Raw genomic sequence first — 10,747 nt, forward strand, 5'->3', positions numbered from 1 at the left:
TTTCTGGGCTCCAGCTATGCTCCCCCACCCCTACCTTCAAGGCTAGCCTATAGACTTTCTTTCCCTGGGTCTTTCTATCTGAACCTCCCCAACCCCTCCCCCCCAAACTCTTTGGAAATCTTTCAACTTTCTTTCAAGTTTTCCCAGGGCAGTTTGGGGTCTGTTTCAGAGCTAGGTCTGGGCGCTTTAACGCCCCCAGCTGGGTAGAGTGGACCAGACAATAGCTGCTATCACTTTACCATTGGAAGTGACCCCCGAATTTGCACTTCTTTCATCTTGGGACCAGAGCACTTGAGGGTGGGCGATTTCCTGGGGGGAGTGGCTTAAACTGCTTCTCCACCGGCCAGTTGGCTGTAGACGGTCCATGCTCAATGGTCCACTACAGATACGAAGCCAGTTCTGGAGTGAGAGTGGCGCTTGGCTGGGGACGCTGCCGCAGGGTGACTTAAATGTCCCAAGCTGGAAGCTGGAGAAAGAAGTGGACGCCCCCGGGGCTCTGGGCCACCCTCGAGGTCAGTAAACTAGCTTCCTCAAAATTCGGAACAGTGGGTGCCCTGCACGGTTTGGAGGCCCCAGGGGAGTGAGGGCTGGCCTTGGGACGGCCAAGGGCCCAAGAGTCAAGGAGTGACTCCGTGGACATGCTGCAAGCATGTGTGTATGCGTGCATAGGTGTGTGGGTGTGTGTGTGGAAGGGGGAAGTGAGGCATTGTTTCAAGTTCTTTCTCCCCACCCCCACCTCCAATCGCATCCCCACCCCCACCCGCCGGCCTAGCTCCCCTCCCAACCCTCACACAATTGTCCGTCCCCGGCCCCACCCCAGGCTCTCAGCTTCCCTGGTTGGGTCGCTTGACTCAAGCCCCGGGCCAGCCAGCTCTCTCCCTAGCTGCCCTTTGCCTTCCTGGCATCCTGAGGGGCGGCTTTTGGCCTGCGCTGCTTCCCCTCGTGGGCCACACTCCCCCTTCTACTCCTCCGGACACGTGGTCCACAAGAACAGCTAAACTTGGAAACTCCCGAACTCCCTGAGGCCTGGTTGACCTGATGGCCTCAGGCCCGCTCTGGAGCCCCCAGGCACTCCTGTTACCCTTCCTTGGGAAGTCACAGCTGATGAATTCTCCTGCCACCAGCCAGCCCCCATGGCCGCCCCTGCCCTGCTGGGCCTCCTGGAAGCCCGGAGAGAGCCAAGATGGCTGGCGCTCCCTCGAGCCAGGGACCTAACCTGGGCAGCTGAGAGGGCAGACCAGAGAGGCGCAGAGTCAGGCCAGGTGAGATGCCAGCCAGTTTACCATGGTCTTATCCGGTCTTGCCGAGGATTGAAGCCCATGTGGCACTGCCTCCTACTTGTTGAGCCTGGTTGACTGTGGAGACTGCAGAGCCAGCCTACTTTATGAGGGATGAGGAGAAGGCGGGATGGGGAGAACATGGGGTACTTGGTGAGCAAACACAGAGCCCAGGGTGACGCTGGCAGAGAAGCAGGTTGTTCTAGAGGCCAGAGGAGACTTAAAGCAGGATTGTGTTATCAGAGTCATTGGCCCTTCCCTTGCCCTGCCTAGAGAACCCTGGTTGACCCCTTCCAAAATGGAAGGGGCAGAGTCCAGACCTGGGTTCTGAGACCCCATCTGCTTGAAATAAGGAGATGGAGGGAAGAGGAAGCTGGCTTTGGTGAAGGTAAGGCTTTGAGTCTCTTTGCAGAATTGCCGGTGCCCCTTCAATTATTCCTTGGCTCCAGAGCCCTTTCTAAGTGCTAAGATGCTGGCGGGGTGCTTTTTGGATACCCTGTTTTTCCTCCTTCCAACCTCCAACGGGGAGATCCTGTAATCAGGGGGACTTGCCTCCTTGGTTTCATGGCTTTTCTGATTCCTTCCAAGAGCTGTGGGGGCCAGGGAGGCCAGTTGAACAAAGCCCATAGATTACCTTTCACCTTTTGCACCTCATTCCATGAATGCACCTGGCAATTGCCAGATCTGCTTTGCATTGCACTTCCAGGGAGCCATTGTTGAAAAGACTGTCGCACCTGAACCCCATCAACCAATTGTCTACTTAAGGATGATTAGATTCCCTGCACGGCCTCTGGCCTTTCCCTTACTGTCCTCCGGTCGTCCAGACCTTCTTGGATGGATGTGGGGTGCAGAGCTTCTCCAGGGAGCTGCTTTTTCTCAGTAAGCTTTTGAGGAGAATCAAAGTGGGGTATTACCTACTCACACCTCCTCTTACCTCTTTGGGGAAGAGGAAGGAATGAGCTTGGGTGAAGTGGAGCTGGGTGGGACTGAGACTGGGACGGTACTGGGGAGAGTAGGTAGGGTGGGATAGGTTAAGGAGGGGGATGGGGGGTTTGTGCAGAAGGAAGTGTGGTATATCTGGACATTTTGTTAGAAGATATCCAAATACTGCTGCTTGAATTCGGGCAAACCATCTGTACTGTACCTTTCTGGACCTCAATTTCCTCAAAGTTCCCAAGAATTCATGTGTTTCTGGATCCTTCAGCTAATAAACATTTTGGGTGATGCATTCCCCTGGGTGGTGGAATTACAGTGGTTAGGAGGGGCATTCTGGAATCCCTTCGCTTAATTTTATAGCTTTAATAGCTGCGTGGTCTTGGTAAAGTTGTTTAATTTTACCCCAAGCCTCCATTTTTCCAGGTGTGAGCTCAGATTAGCCATTTTAGCAATGGTGCAGGTGTGATGGAATTGTGGTTCACGTGGAGGGAAGGTGAGAACCACATATAAACAAAATCACCTCTAAAAAAGCATGAAATCCAAACACTCACTCCTTGTAAAGCCCAAAGGAACTTGCCATCATTGGAGGGAATATGGTGCTTTGCTCGGGAAAGAGACTGGGTGGCAGGGCAGGAAGAATCACTGAACAGTTTTTTTTTATTTTTAAAATGTTTTATTTATTCACGAGAGACACACAGAGGCAGAGACACAGGCAGAGGAAAAAGCAGGCTCCATGCAGGAGCCCGTTGCGGGACTCGATCCTGGAACTCCGGGGTCAATTTCTGAGCCGAAGGCAGACGGTCAACCGCTGAGCCACTCAGGCATCCCTAATTTTTAACTTAAAAAGAAAAAAAATTTTTTAGAGTAATCTCTGTCCAGCATGGGGCTCAAACTCACAACTTTGAGATAAGAGTCACATGCTCGGGATCCCTGGGTGGCGCAGCGGTTTGGCGCCTGCCTTTGGCCCAGGGCGCGATCCTGGAGACCCGGGATCGAATCCCACATCAGGCTCCCAGTGCATGGAGCCTGCTTCTCCCTCTGCCTCTCTCTCTCTCTCTCTCTCTCTATGACTATCATAAAAAAAAAAAAAAAAAGTCACATGCTCTACTGACTGAGCCAGCCAGGTGCTCTGATTACTAATTTTTGAAAAGCTTTTTTATGATTATCAGGTAAAATTCTAGTGGTACTCCTTTGGTGCTAAAAGCTTTTTTTCAAAACTTTACCGAACCATCATTTATACTCATGCATTCCCTTTTAAGTGTGCAGATTGATGAGCTGACAAATGTATACAACCAAACCCAGTTTTTTTAATTTTAAAAATTATTTAATTTTTAAAAAAGACTTTATTTATGAGAGACACACACAGAGAGAGAGAGAGAGAGAGAGAGAGGCAGAGACACAGGCAGAGGGAGAAGCAGGCTCCATGCAGGGAGCCTGATGTGGGACCCGCTGGACTCTGGGATCACGCCCTGAGCCAAAGGCAGATGCTCAACCACTGAGCCACCTAGGAGTCCCAACCAAATCCAGTTTTTAAACCTCAGGCTAAAAAAAAAAAAAAAAAAACCTCAGGCTAATCTAAAACAATATATTGAATTCTGAGAACAAAGAACAGAGAGGACAATGGTCTCCTTTTTAATTTAAAACCAGTGTCAAAAAAAAAAAAAAAGTGTCCGAGAACCATTACTTTGCTTTGCAATGCAACAATGAAAATGTACCAGTAATTAGGATCATTAGTTTGTGTTGAAAAGGTGGCTGGCAGTTTAAACTGGAGATGAATCACAGACCTTAAAGTGTCTGAGTCCATGCAAAGGTACTGGCTGCATCACTCGTATGACCCAGGGCAAATTAGCCTAGGTTGGATTTTCTGTTTTCTCATCTCTAACCTGGGAATGATCATGTGCCTATACTTTAAAGTATGGCTGTCAGGCTTAGGACATTGCCTGGCGAATACTGAATGCTCAGTACATCCTAGTTATTAGATGCATGTTAGCACAGTGACTAGGCTGCTGCCACCCCTTTGAAAAGGCTTTTTGTTTCAGGGCAATAGTTCTCAAACTTTTTGGTGTCAGAAGCCCTTTAAAACTTGAGGACCACCCTGGTGGCCCAGCAGTTTAGCTCTGCCTTCAGCCCAGGGTGTGATCCTGGAGACCTGGGATCAAGTCCCACATCGGGCTCCCTGCATGGAGCCTGCTTCTCCCTCTGCCTATGTCTCTGCCTCTCTCTCTCTCTCTCTGTGTGTGTGTGTGTCTCTGTCTCTCGCAAATAAATAAATAAAATCTTAAATAAAATGTATATTGTATTAAAAACTGAGAAATTTAGAAAATATGAAAAAATAAGCCTGTTACACAATAAAAAAATAACACAATTTTGTGAAAAACAATTTTTCCACAACAACAAAAATGTAGTGAGAAGAGTGCATTCTTTTACATGTCTTCAAGCCTGTAATATCTGGCTTAAAAGGTATTCTGTCTCTGTGTTCAGTTTGTTGTGATACATTTTTTTAATATATTTTTTAAATATTTTATTTATTTATTCATGAAAGACACAGGGGGGGGGCAGAGACACAGGCTGAGGGAGAAGCAGGCTCCATGCAGGCGTCGGGGTCCCGTTGGACCCAATCCTGGGTCTCCAGGATCACGCCCTGGGCTGAAGGCGGCACCAAACCACTGAGCCACCCGGGCTGCTCGTGATACATTGTTTTGATAGAAGTGTAGGAAGAAAATTCAACTTTGTCCAGATATGTAGATTGAAAAAGGAAGATTCTTTCTTTCTTTCTTTCTTTCTTTCTTTCTTTCTTTCTTTCTTTCTTTCTTTCTTTCTTTCTTTCTTTCTTTCTTTCTCTCTCTCTCTCTCTCTCTCTTCCTTTTCCTTTCCTTCCTTTCCTTCTTTTCCTTCCTTTTCTTCCTTTTCTTCCTTTTCTTCCTTTTCTTCCTTTTCTTCCTTTTCTTCCTTTTCTTCCTTTTCTTCCTTTCCTTCCTTTCTTTCCTTTCCTTCCTTTCCTTCCTTTCCTTCTTTCCTTCCTCCCTCCCTCCCTCCCTCCCTTCCTCCCTTCTTGATTTTATTTATTTACTCATGAGAGACACACAAGGAGAGAGAGGCAGAGACACAGAGGGAGAAGCAGGCTCCCTGCAGAGCCCAATATGGGACCCCATCCTGGGACTCCAGGATCAGGCCCCTGGACCAAAGGCAGACACTCAACTGCTTAGCTACCTAGGTGTCCCAGGAAGAGTATTTCAATAGCTTGTTCAGTGAATATTCTTTGAGAATTATACCAACACTTGATAAATAGTAGTTTTTTTAACTAAGTTTTTTTTTTTTTTTTTAAGATTTTATTTATTCACAAGAGACACAAAGGCAGAGACTTAGGCAGAGGGAGAAGCAGGTTCCTCGCGAAGAGCCCGATGTGGAACTCCATCCTGGGACTCCAGGATCACTCCCTGGGCCAAAGGCAGGCGCTAAACCGCTGAGCCACCCAGGGATCCCCTAAGTAGTAGTTTCTTTCTTTTTTTTTTTTTTTTTAATTTTATTTATTTATGATAGTCACATAGAGAGAGAGAGAGAGAGAGAGAGGCAGAGACACAGGCAGAGGGAGAAGCAGGCTCCATGCACCAGGAGCCTGATGTGGGATTCGATCCTGGGTCTCCAGGATCGCGCCCTGGGCCAAAGGCAGGCGCCAAACCGCTGCGCCACCCAGGGATCCCTAAGTAGTAGTTTCTTAAAGCTTAGTTGTAATGTAGAAGCCGAAACAACACTCATTTTTTTGTTCCTCGTTATAGTAAAATCCATTGTTTCCTTTTATACTTTGAGTGAATCTTTTTTTTTTTAATTTTAATTTTTTTTTAAAGATTTTGTTTATTTATTCATAGAGACAGAGAGAGAAGCAGAGACACAGGCAGAAGGAGAAGCAGGCTCCACACAGGGAGCCCGATGTGGGACTCGATCCTGGGTCTCCAGGATCACACCCCAGGCTGCAGGCGGCGCCAAACCGCTGTGCCACCAGGGCTGCCCTTGAGTGAATCTTTTACCTGTGTGTGACTTTGTAACATCACCCATTGGTTTTGGAAAATCTAGTTCATTGATTGATGTAGATCTTCAAATGTTGACAAGTCCATTACACAGTATAAAAAGTTACATTTGTTAGTGTCACTACTGATCCCATCAGAAAAGTCTTTAGGTATTGGGAAGCTGTCAAGCTCACTGTAGTGGATACAGGTTTTCCAAAATTACGGTTTTCAAATGAAAGTTCAAAATTTCACTGGCAGCAAATAGGCAACAGTTTTCTTTGAATTGACAGGCTTGTCTAACTCATTTTTGAGAAAATGTCTGCCAAACATACCCAAGTCTAAAGAGTAATGTCTCAGTTTTTCTTTCAAGTTAAAGTGATATTCCATGATAAAAGTGGCTAGTTCATCATATAAACCAAACAATTGTCATGTGAGATTTTTGTATGCAGCAGAAATGAGCATATCCCACTTTGCCACTTGTAAAATTGAAAAGTCCTATATTTAAGGGCTGTGATTAAATCAAAATAAAAATCTTTACTGCATCATTAAGGACATTTTTGAGTGCAACTAGTGGGTTTTTTTTTTTCCCTGTGAGTACATGGTGGTACATAGCCACCCAGGTACCCCGAGATTGTAACTCTTAACAGTTATAGAGGTACAGGTACTATGGAATATGTAATGTGTAATAAGTAACTAATGCTTCTACAGTACTTTCCTGTGTGCCAGGCACTGTTCTAAGGAGTATATGTGTGTATGTGTGTAGATCTATATAGCTCCATGTGTTCATTGTCCCATTTATGCCCACAATAGTTGTATAAGGTGGATACTTTTATCGTCCCACTTTACAGAAAAGGAACTAAGTTTTTTAGAAGCATGGAGAGCTGAAGTAACTTGCTCAAGCTAATATTAGAACCAGGACTCAGAGCACCTAGGTGGACTCAGTCGGTTAAGCATCTGCGTTTGGCTAGGTCGTGGTCCCAGGGTCCTGGGATTGAGTTCCACATAGGGCTTGCTCTCTGCTCAGCTGGGAGTCTGCTTTTCTCTCTGCCCCTCCCTCCACTCATTCTCTCTGTCTCTCTTTGTCCCTCTCTCTCTCAGATAAATAAAATAAAAAAGAACCAGGACTCAAAGCCAGGTTGCAGAGACCCAGCTCTTCCTCACTACCACTGAGTGATTAAAGCCTGGGAGGCACTTAGACCCTATGGAGGAATGAGAGTAGGTGGGCACTATCTTTAGGTGAAAGGTGCAAGTCTCCATTGCTGGGTGTCTGGGCACCCTGCCCTGACTCTGCCCTCTGTCCTCTGTCCTGGCAGGATGACCTCTCGGGAGCAGCTGATACAGCAGGTGCTACAGGAGCTGCAGGAGGCGGTGGAATCGGAAGGCCTGGAGGGTCTGGTCAGTGCTGCTCTGGAGGCCAAGCAGGTCCTGTCGTCCTTCACCCTCCCCTCCAGCCGGGAGGGGGGCTCCAGCCCCCAGGTGCTGGAGGTGGACTCCGTGGCCCTGAGCCTGTACCCGGAGGATGCTCCCCGGAACATGCTGCCGCTGGTGTGCAAAGGCGAGGGCAGCCTGCTCTTCGAGGCGGCCAGCGTGCTGCTGTGGGGTGACGTGGGGTTCAGCCTGGAGCTGCGGGCCCGCACCGTGGTGGAGATGCTGCTGCATAGACATTACTACCTCCAGGGCATGATCGACTCCAAGGTGATGCTGCAGGCCGTGCGCTATTCCCTGTGCTCTGAGGAGTCCCCTGAGATGACCAGCCTGCCGTCCGCCACCCTGGAGGCCATCTTCGACGCGGACGTCAAGGCCACTTGCTTCCCTAGTAGCTTCTCCAACGTGTGGCACTTGTACGCCCTGGCCTCTGTCCTTCAACGCAACATCTACTCCATCTACCCCATGCGAAACCTCAAGATCCGGCCCTACTTTAACCGGGTCATCCGGCCTCGCCGCTGCGACCACGTGCCCGCCACGCTGCACATCATGTGGGCCGGCCAGCCCCTCACCAGCCACCTCTTCCGCCACCAGTACTTTGCCCCCGTGGTGGGGCTGGAGGAGGTGGAGGCCGAAGGTGCCACTGGCCCTGCCCCGGGCCCTCCGGCCCCGCTGCCGGCCTCGGCCAACACCCTGGAGCTGCTCAACCGCGAGCCTGGCCTCCGCTACTCCCACCTCTGCCGGCGCTATCGCGTCACCAAGACCACCTTCTACCGCTGGCGGCGGCAGTCGCAGGAGCAGCGGCAGAAGGTGGCCGCCCGCTTCTCGGCCAAGCACTTCCTGCAGGACAGCTTCCACCGTGGCGGTGTCGTGTCGCTGCAGCAGTTCCTCCAGAGGTTCCCCGAGATCTCCCGCTCCTCCTACTACGCCTGGAAGCAAGAGCTCCTGGGCTCTGGCACCTGCCCGGCCCTGGCCCCCCAGGAGGAGCAGGGGGCCAAGGGGCTGGGAGGCTCCTCGCGGCCGTCCAGCCCTGGAGTGATCTTAATGCAGCGGGCCAAGTTGTACCTGGAGCACTGCATCTCCCTGAACACGCTGGTCCCCTACCGTTGCTTCAAACGCAGGTTCCCCGGCATCTCCCGCTCCACGTACTACAACTGGCGCCGGAAGGCCCTTCACAGGAACCCCAGCTTCAAGCCGGCACCGGCCCTGTCCACCCCGGGGGCTCCCCAGCCAGCCTCTGTTCCAGAAGAGGCTCTGCTCCCTTGGAAGAGTAAGGTGGGAGAGGGGGCAGGCAAAGCAACAGCAGGGGGACCACCCGCCCCCCACGAGTTTCTGCCCCCAAAAGTGCCCCTGTCCCGTTGGCAGAGGCGCCTGCGCAGGGCTGCCCGCAAGCAGGTGCTCAGTGGGCACCTCCCCTTCTGTCGCTTCCGCCTCCGCTACCCCAGCCTCTCGCCCTCCACCTTCTGGGCTTGGAAGAGTCTTGCCCGGAGCTGGCCCAGAAACCTGTCCAAATTCCAGATGCAGGCCCCCACCCTGGGCAAAGTGGGGATGCAGGCAGCTGAGGAGAAGCAGGAGAAAGAAGCTGGTGGAGATGTGATTGCTGTGAATGTCTCCCCTGCTGGGACCCCCCTGCAGGTGGGGGCTTCTCCAGGAGAGGATCCAGGGAAAGCCCAGGAAGGGCCTTCCAGAGAGGGGGCCATCACCCAGGGCCAGCCCCACAGCAGGTTCCTGTCCAGCCACCCTGTGGCAGAGGCAGCAGCGGGTGGCAGGGACGGCCAGGTGCTGGTGATGGACATGCTCGCCACCACAAAGTTCAAGGCCCAGGCCAAGCTGTTCTTGCAGAAGCGCTTCCAGTCTAAGAGCTTCCCCTCCTTCAAGGAGTTCAGCGCCCTCTTTCCGCTCACGGCCCGCTCTACCTACTACATGTGGAAGCGGGCACTGTATGATGGCCTCACCCTGGTGGATGGCTGACAAGGAGGTGTGAAGGGGGCTGGGAGGAGAGGGGGCCCATTTGGACAGGGTCAGGGACCTAAGTTCGCCTCTGGCTTGGCTAAGATGCCCTTTGCTCTGGTTCCCACAGTGTCTACCTCAAATCCAAGGGCAGCTTTGTGCTATCTCCTGGCTCTAAGGCAGACGGAGCCAGAAATGAGCCATCTGGTCTCTTGCAGAGAGCTACAGGACCAGAATTGTTCTCTTCGGTTGTTTGCCATTCTTGCTTTTTATTGTCTTGGTTTTAGTTTTTTGTTTTGATTTAAGTGGGTGGGCTGCCCGCCCCACCCCCCAGCTGGTATTGGAAACTGTGTTTGGGGGTTCTGAGGGGGTTTGTTAGCTAAAGCTGCTTTCAACTTCTCCTGGGGATGAAGGAAGTACTGTAATCTAACATGGCTATCTGTCCCCTTAGGCAGAATATATGTCTTTGGTTTCTTTTGGGGGTTGACACCCTCATTACTCAAAGATGTTTTCCAAAGAAACAATGGGAGTCAAAGGTGGAGCAGGTCAGTGGCTTCTTTCTGGTACCCCCAAGGAAGAGGGTGCCAGGCTCAGCATGAGAAGTAAGGGTATAGAGGAAGAACCTCTAAGGGAAAGCCTTGAGCTAGATCACTGAGGTGCTGGCCTGTCCCTTGCAAGGAGCTGGTAAGGGGCTGGGGGAGAGTGTCGAGTCTCTGCTGGTGCTTGGCCCATCTGCTGTGGAGCCTCTAGTCCTCTGCCAGTCTGGATGGCTCTTGGGGACACTCGTCCTTCTGTTGAGCCTCTCCCCTGAGCCTGGGCCCCATCAGTGAGGGATCATACAGTGACCGGGCAGGCAAGTAACTGAATTTGCATTGTCCAAGAGTCAAGTTGGAAAACCAAAGAAATAAAGAGATGTGGTACCCATAGCCCTTGGTCTCTGGTGTTTGATTAGTCAGGATGTGCCTGCTCATTTCCACATTCCTTTTGGTTTAAGGGCACCAACAATGACCATTTCTCTTTGGAGGGGACATTCCTGGGTTTAGGGCTTGGGGGATGGGGAGGGATTGCTCTGGGGATTCCGTTTAGAATCTGATCTAGAGGTGACCTGGGGGTGGATCTCCAGCTGGGAATGGGGCTATGGCCGCCTGGAAAAAT

At 50.9% G+C, this 10,747-nt stretch overlaps 1 protein-coding gene across 1 annotated transcript; it reads left to right on the forward strand.

The window, feature by feature from the left end:
* The first annotated feature begins 852 nt into the window (after positions 1-852).
* On the forward strand, positions 853-10,503 carry VRTN (vertebrae development associated). Its single transcript, XM_077908462.1, has 2 exons — positions 853-1,262; positions 7,531-10,503. The coding sequence occupies exon 2, from the start codon at positions 7,532-7,534 to the stop codon at positions 9,611-9,613; it is 2,082 nt and encodes a 693-aa protein (XP_077764588.1). The 5' UTR covers positions 853-1,262; position 7,531; the 3' UTR covers positions 9,614-10,503.
* Positions 10,504-10,747: the final 244 nt, after the last annotated feature.

Source organism: Canis aureus, chromosome 9 (assembly GCF_053574225.1).
Source record: "Canis aureus isolate CA01 chromosome 9, VMU_Caureus_v.1.0, whole genome shotgun sequence".
Lineage (NCBI taxonomy): Eukaryota > Metazoa > Chordata > Mammalia > Carnivora > Canidae > Canis > Canis aureus.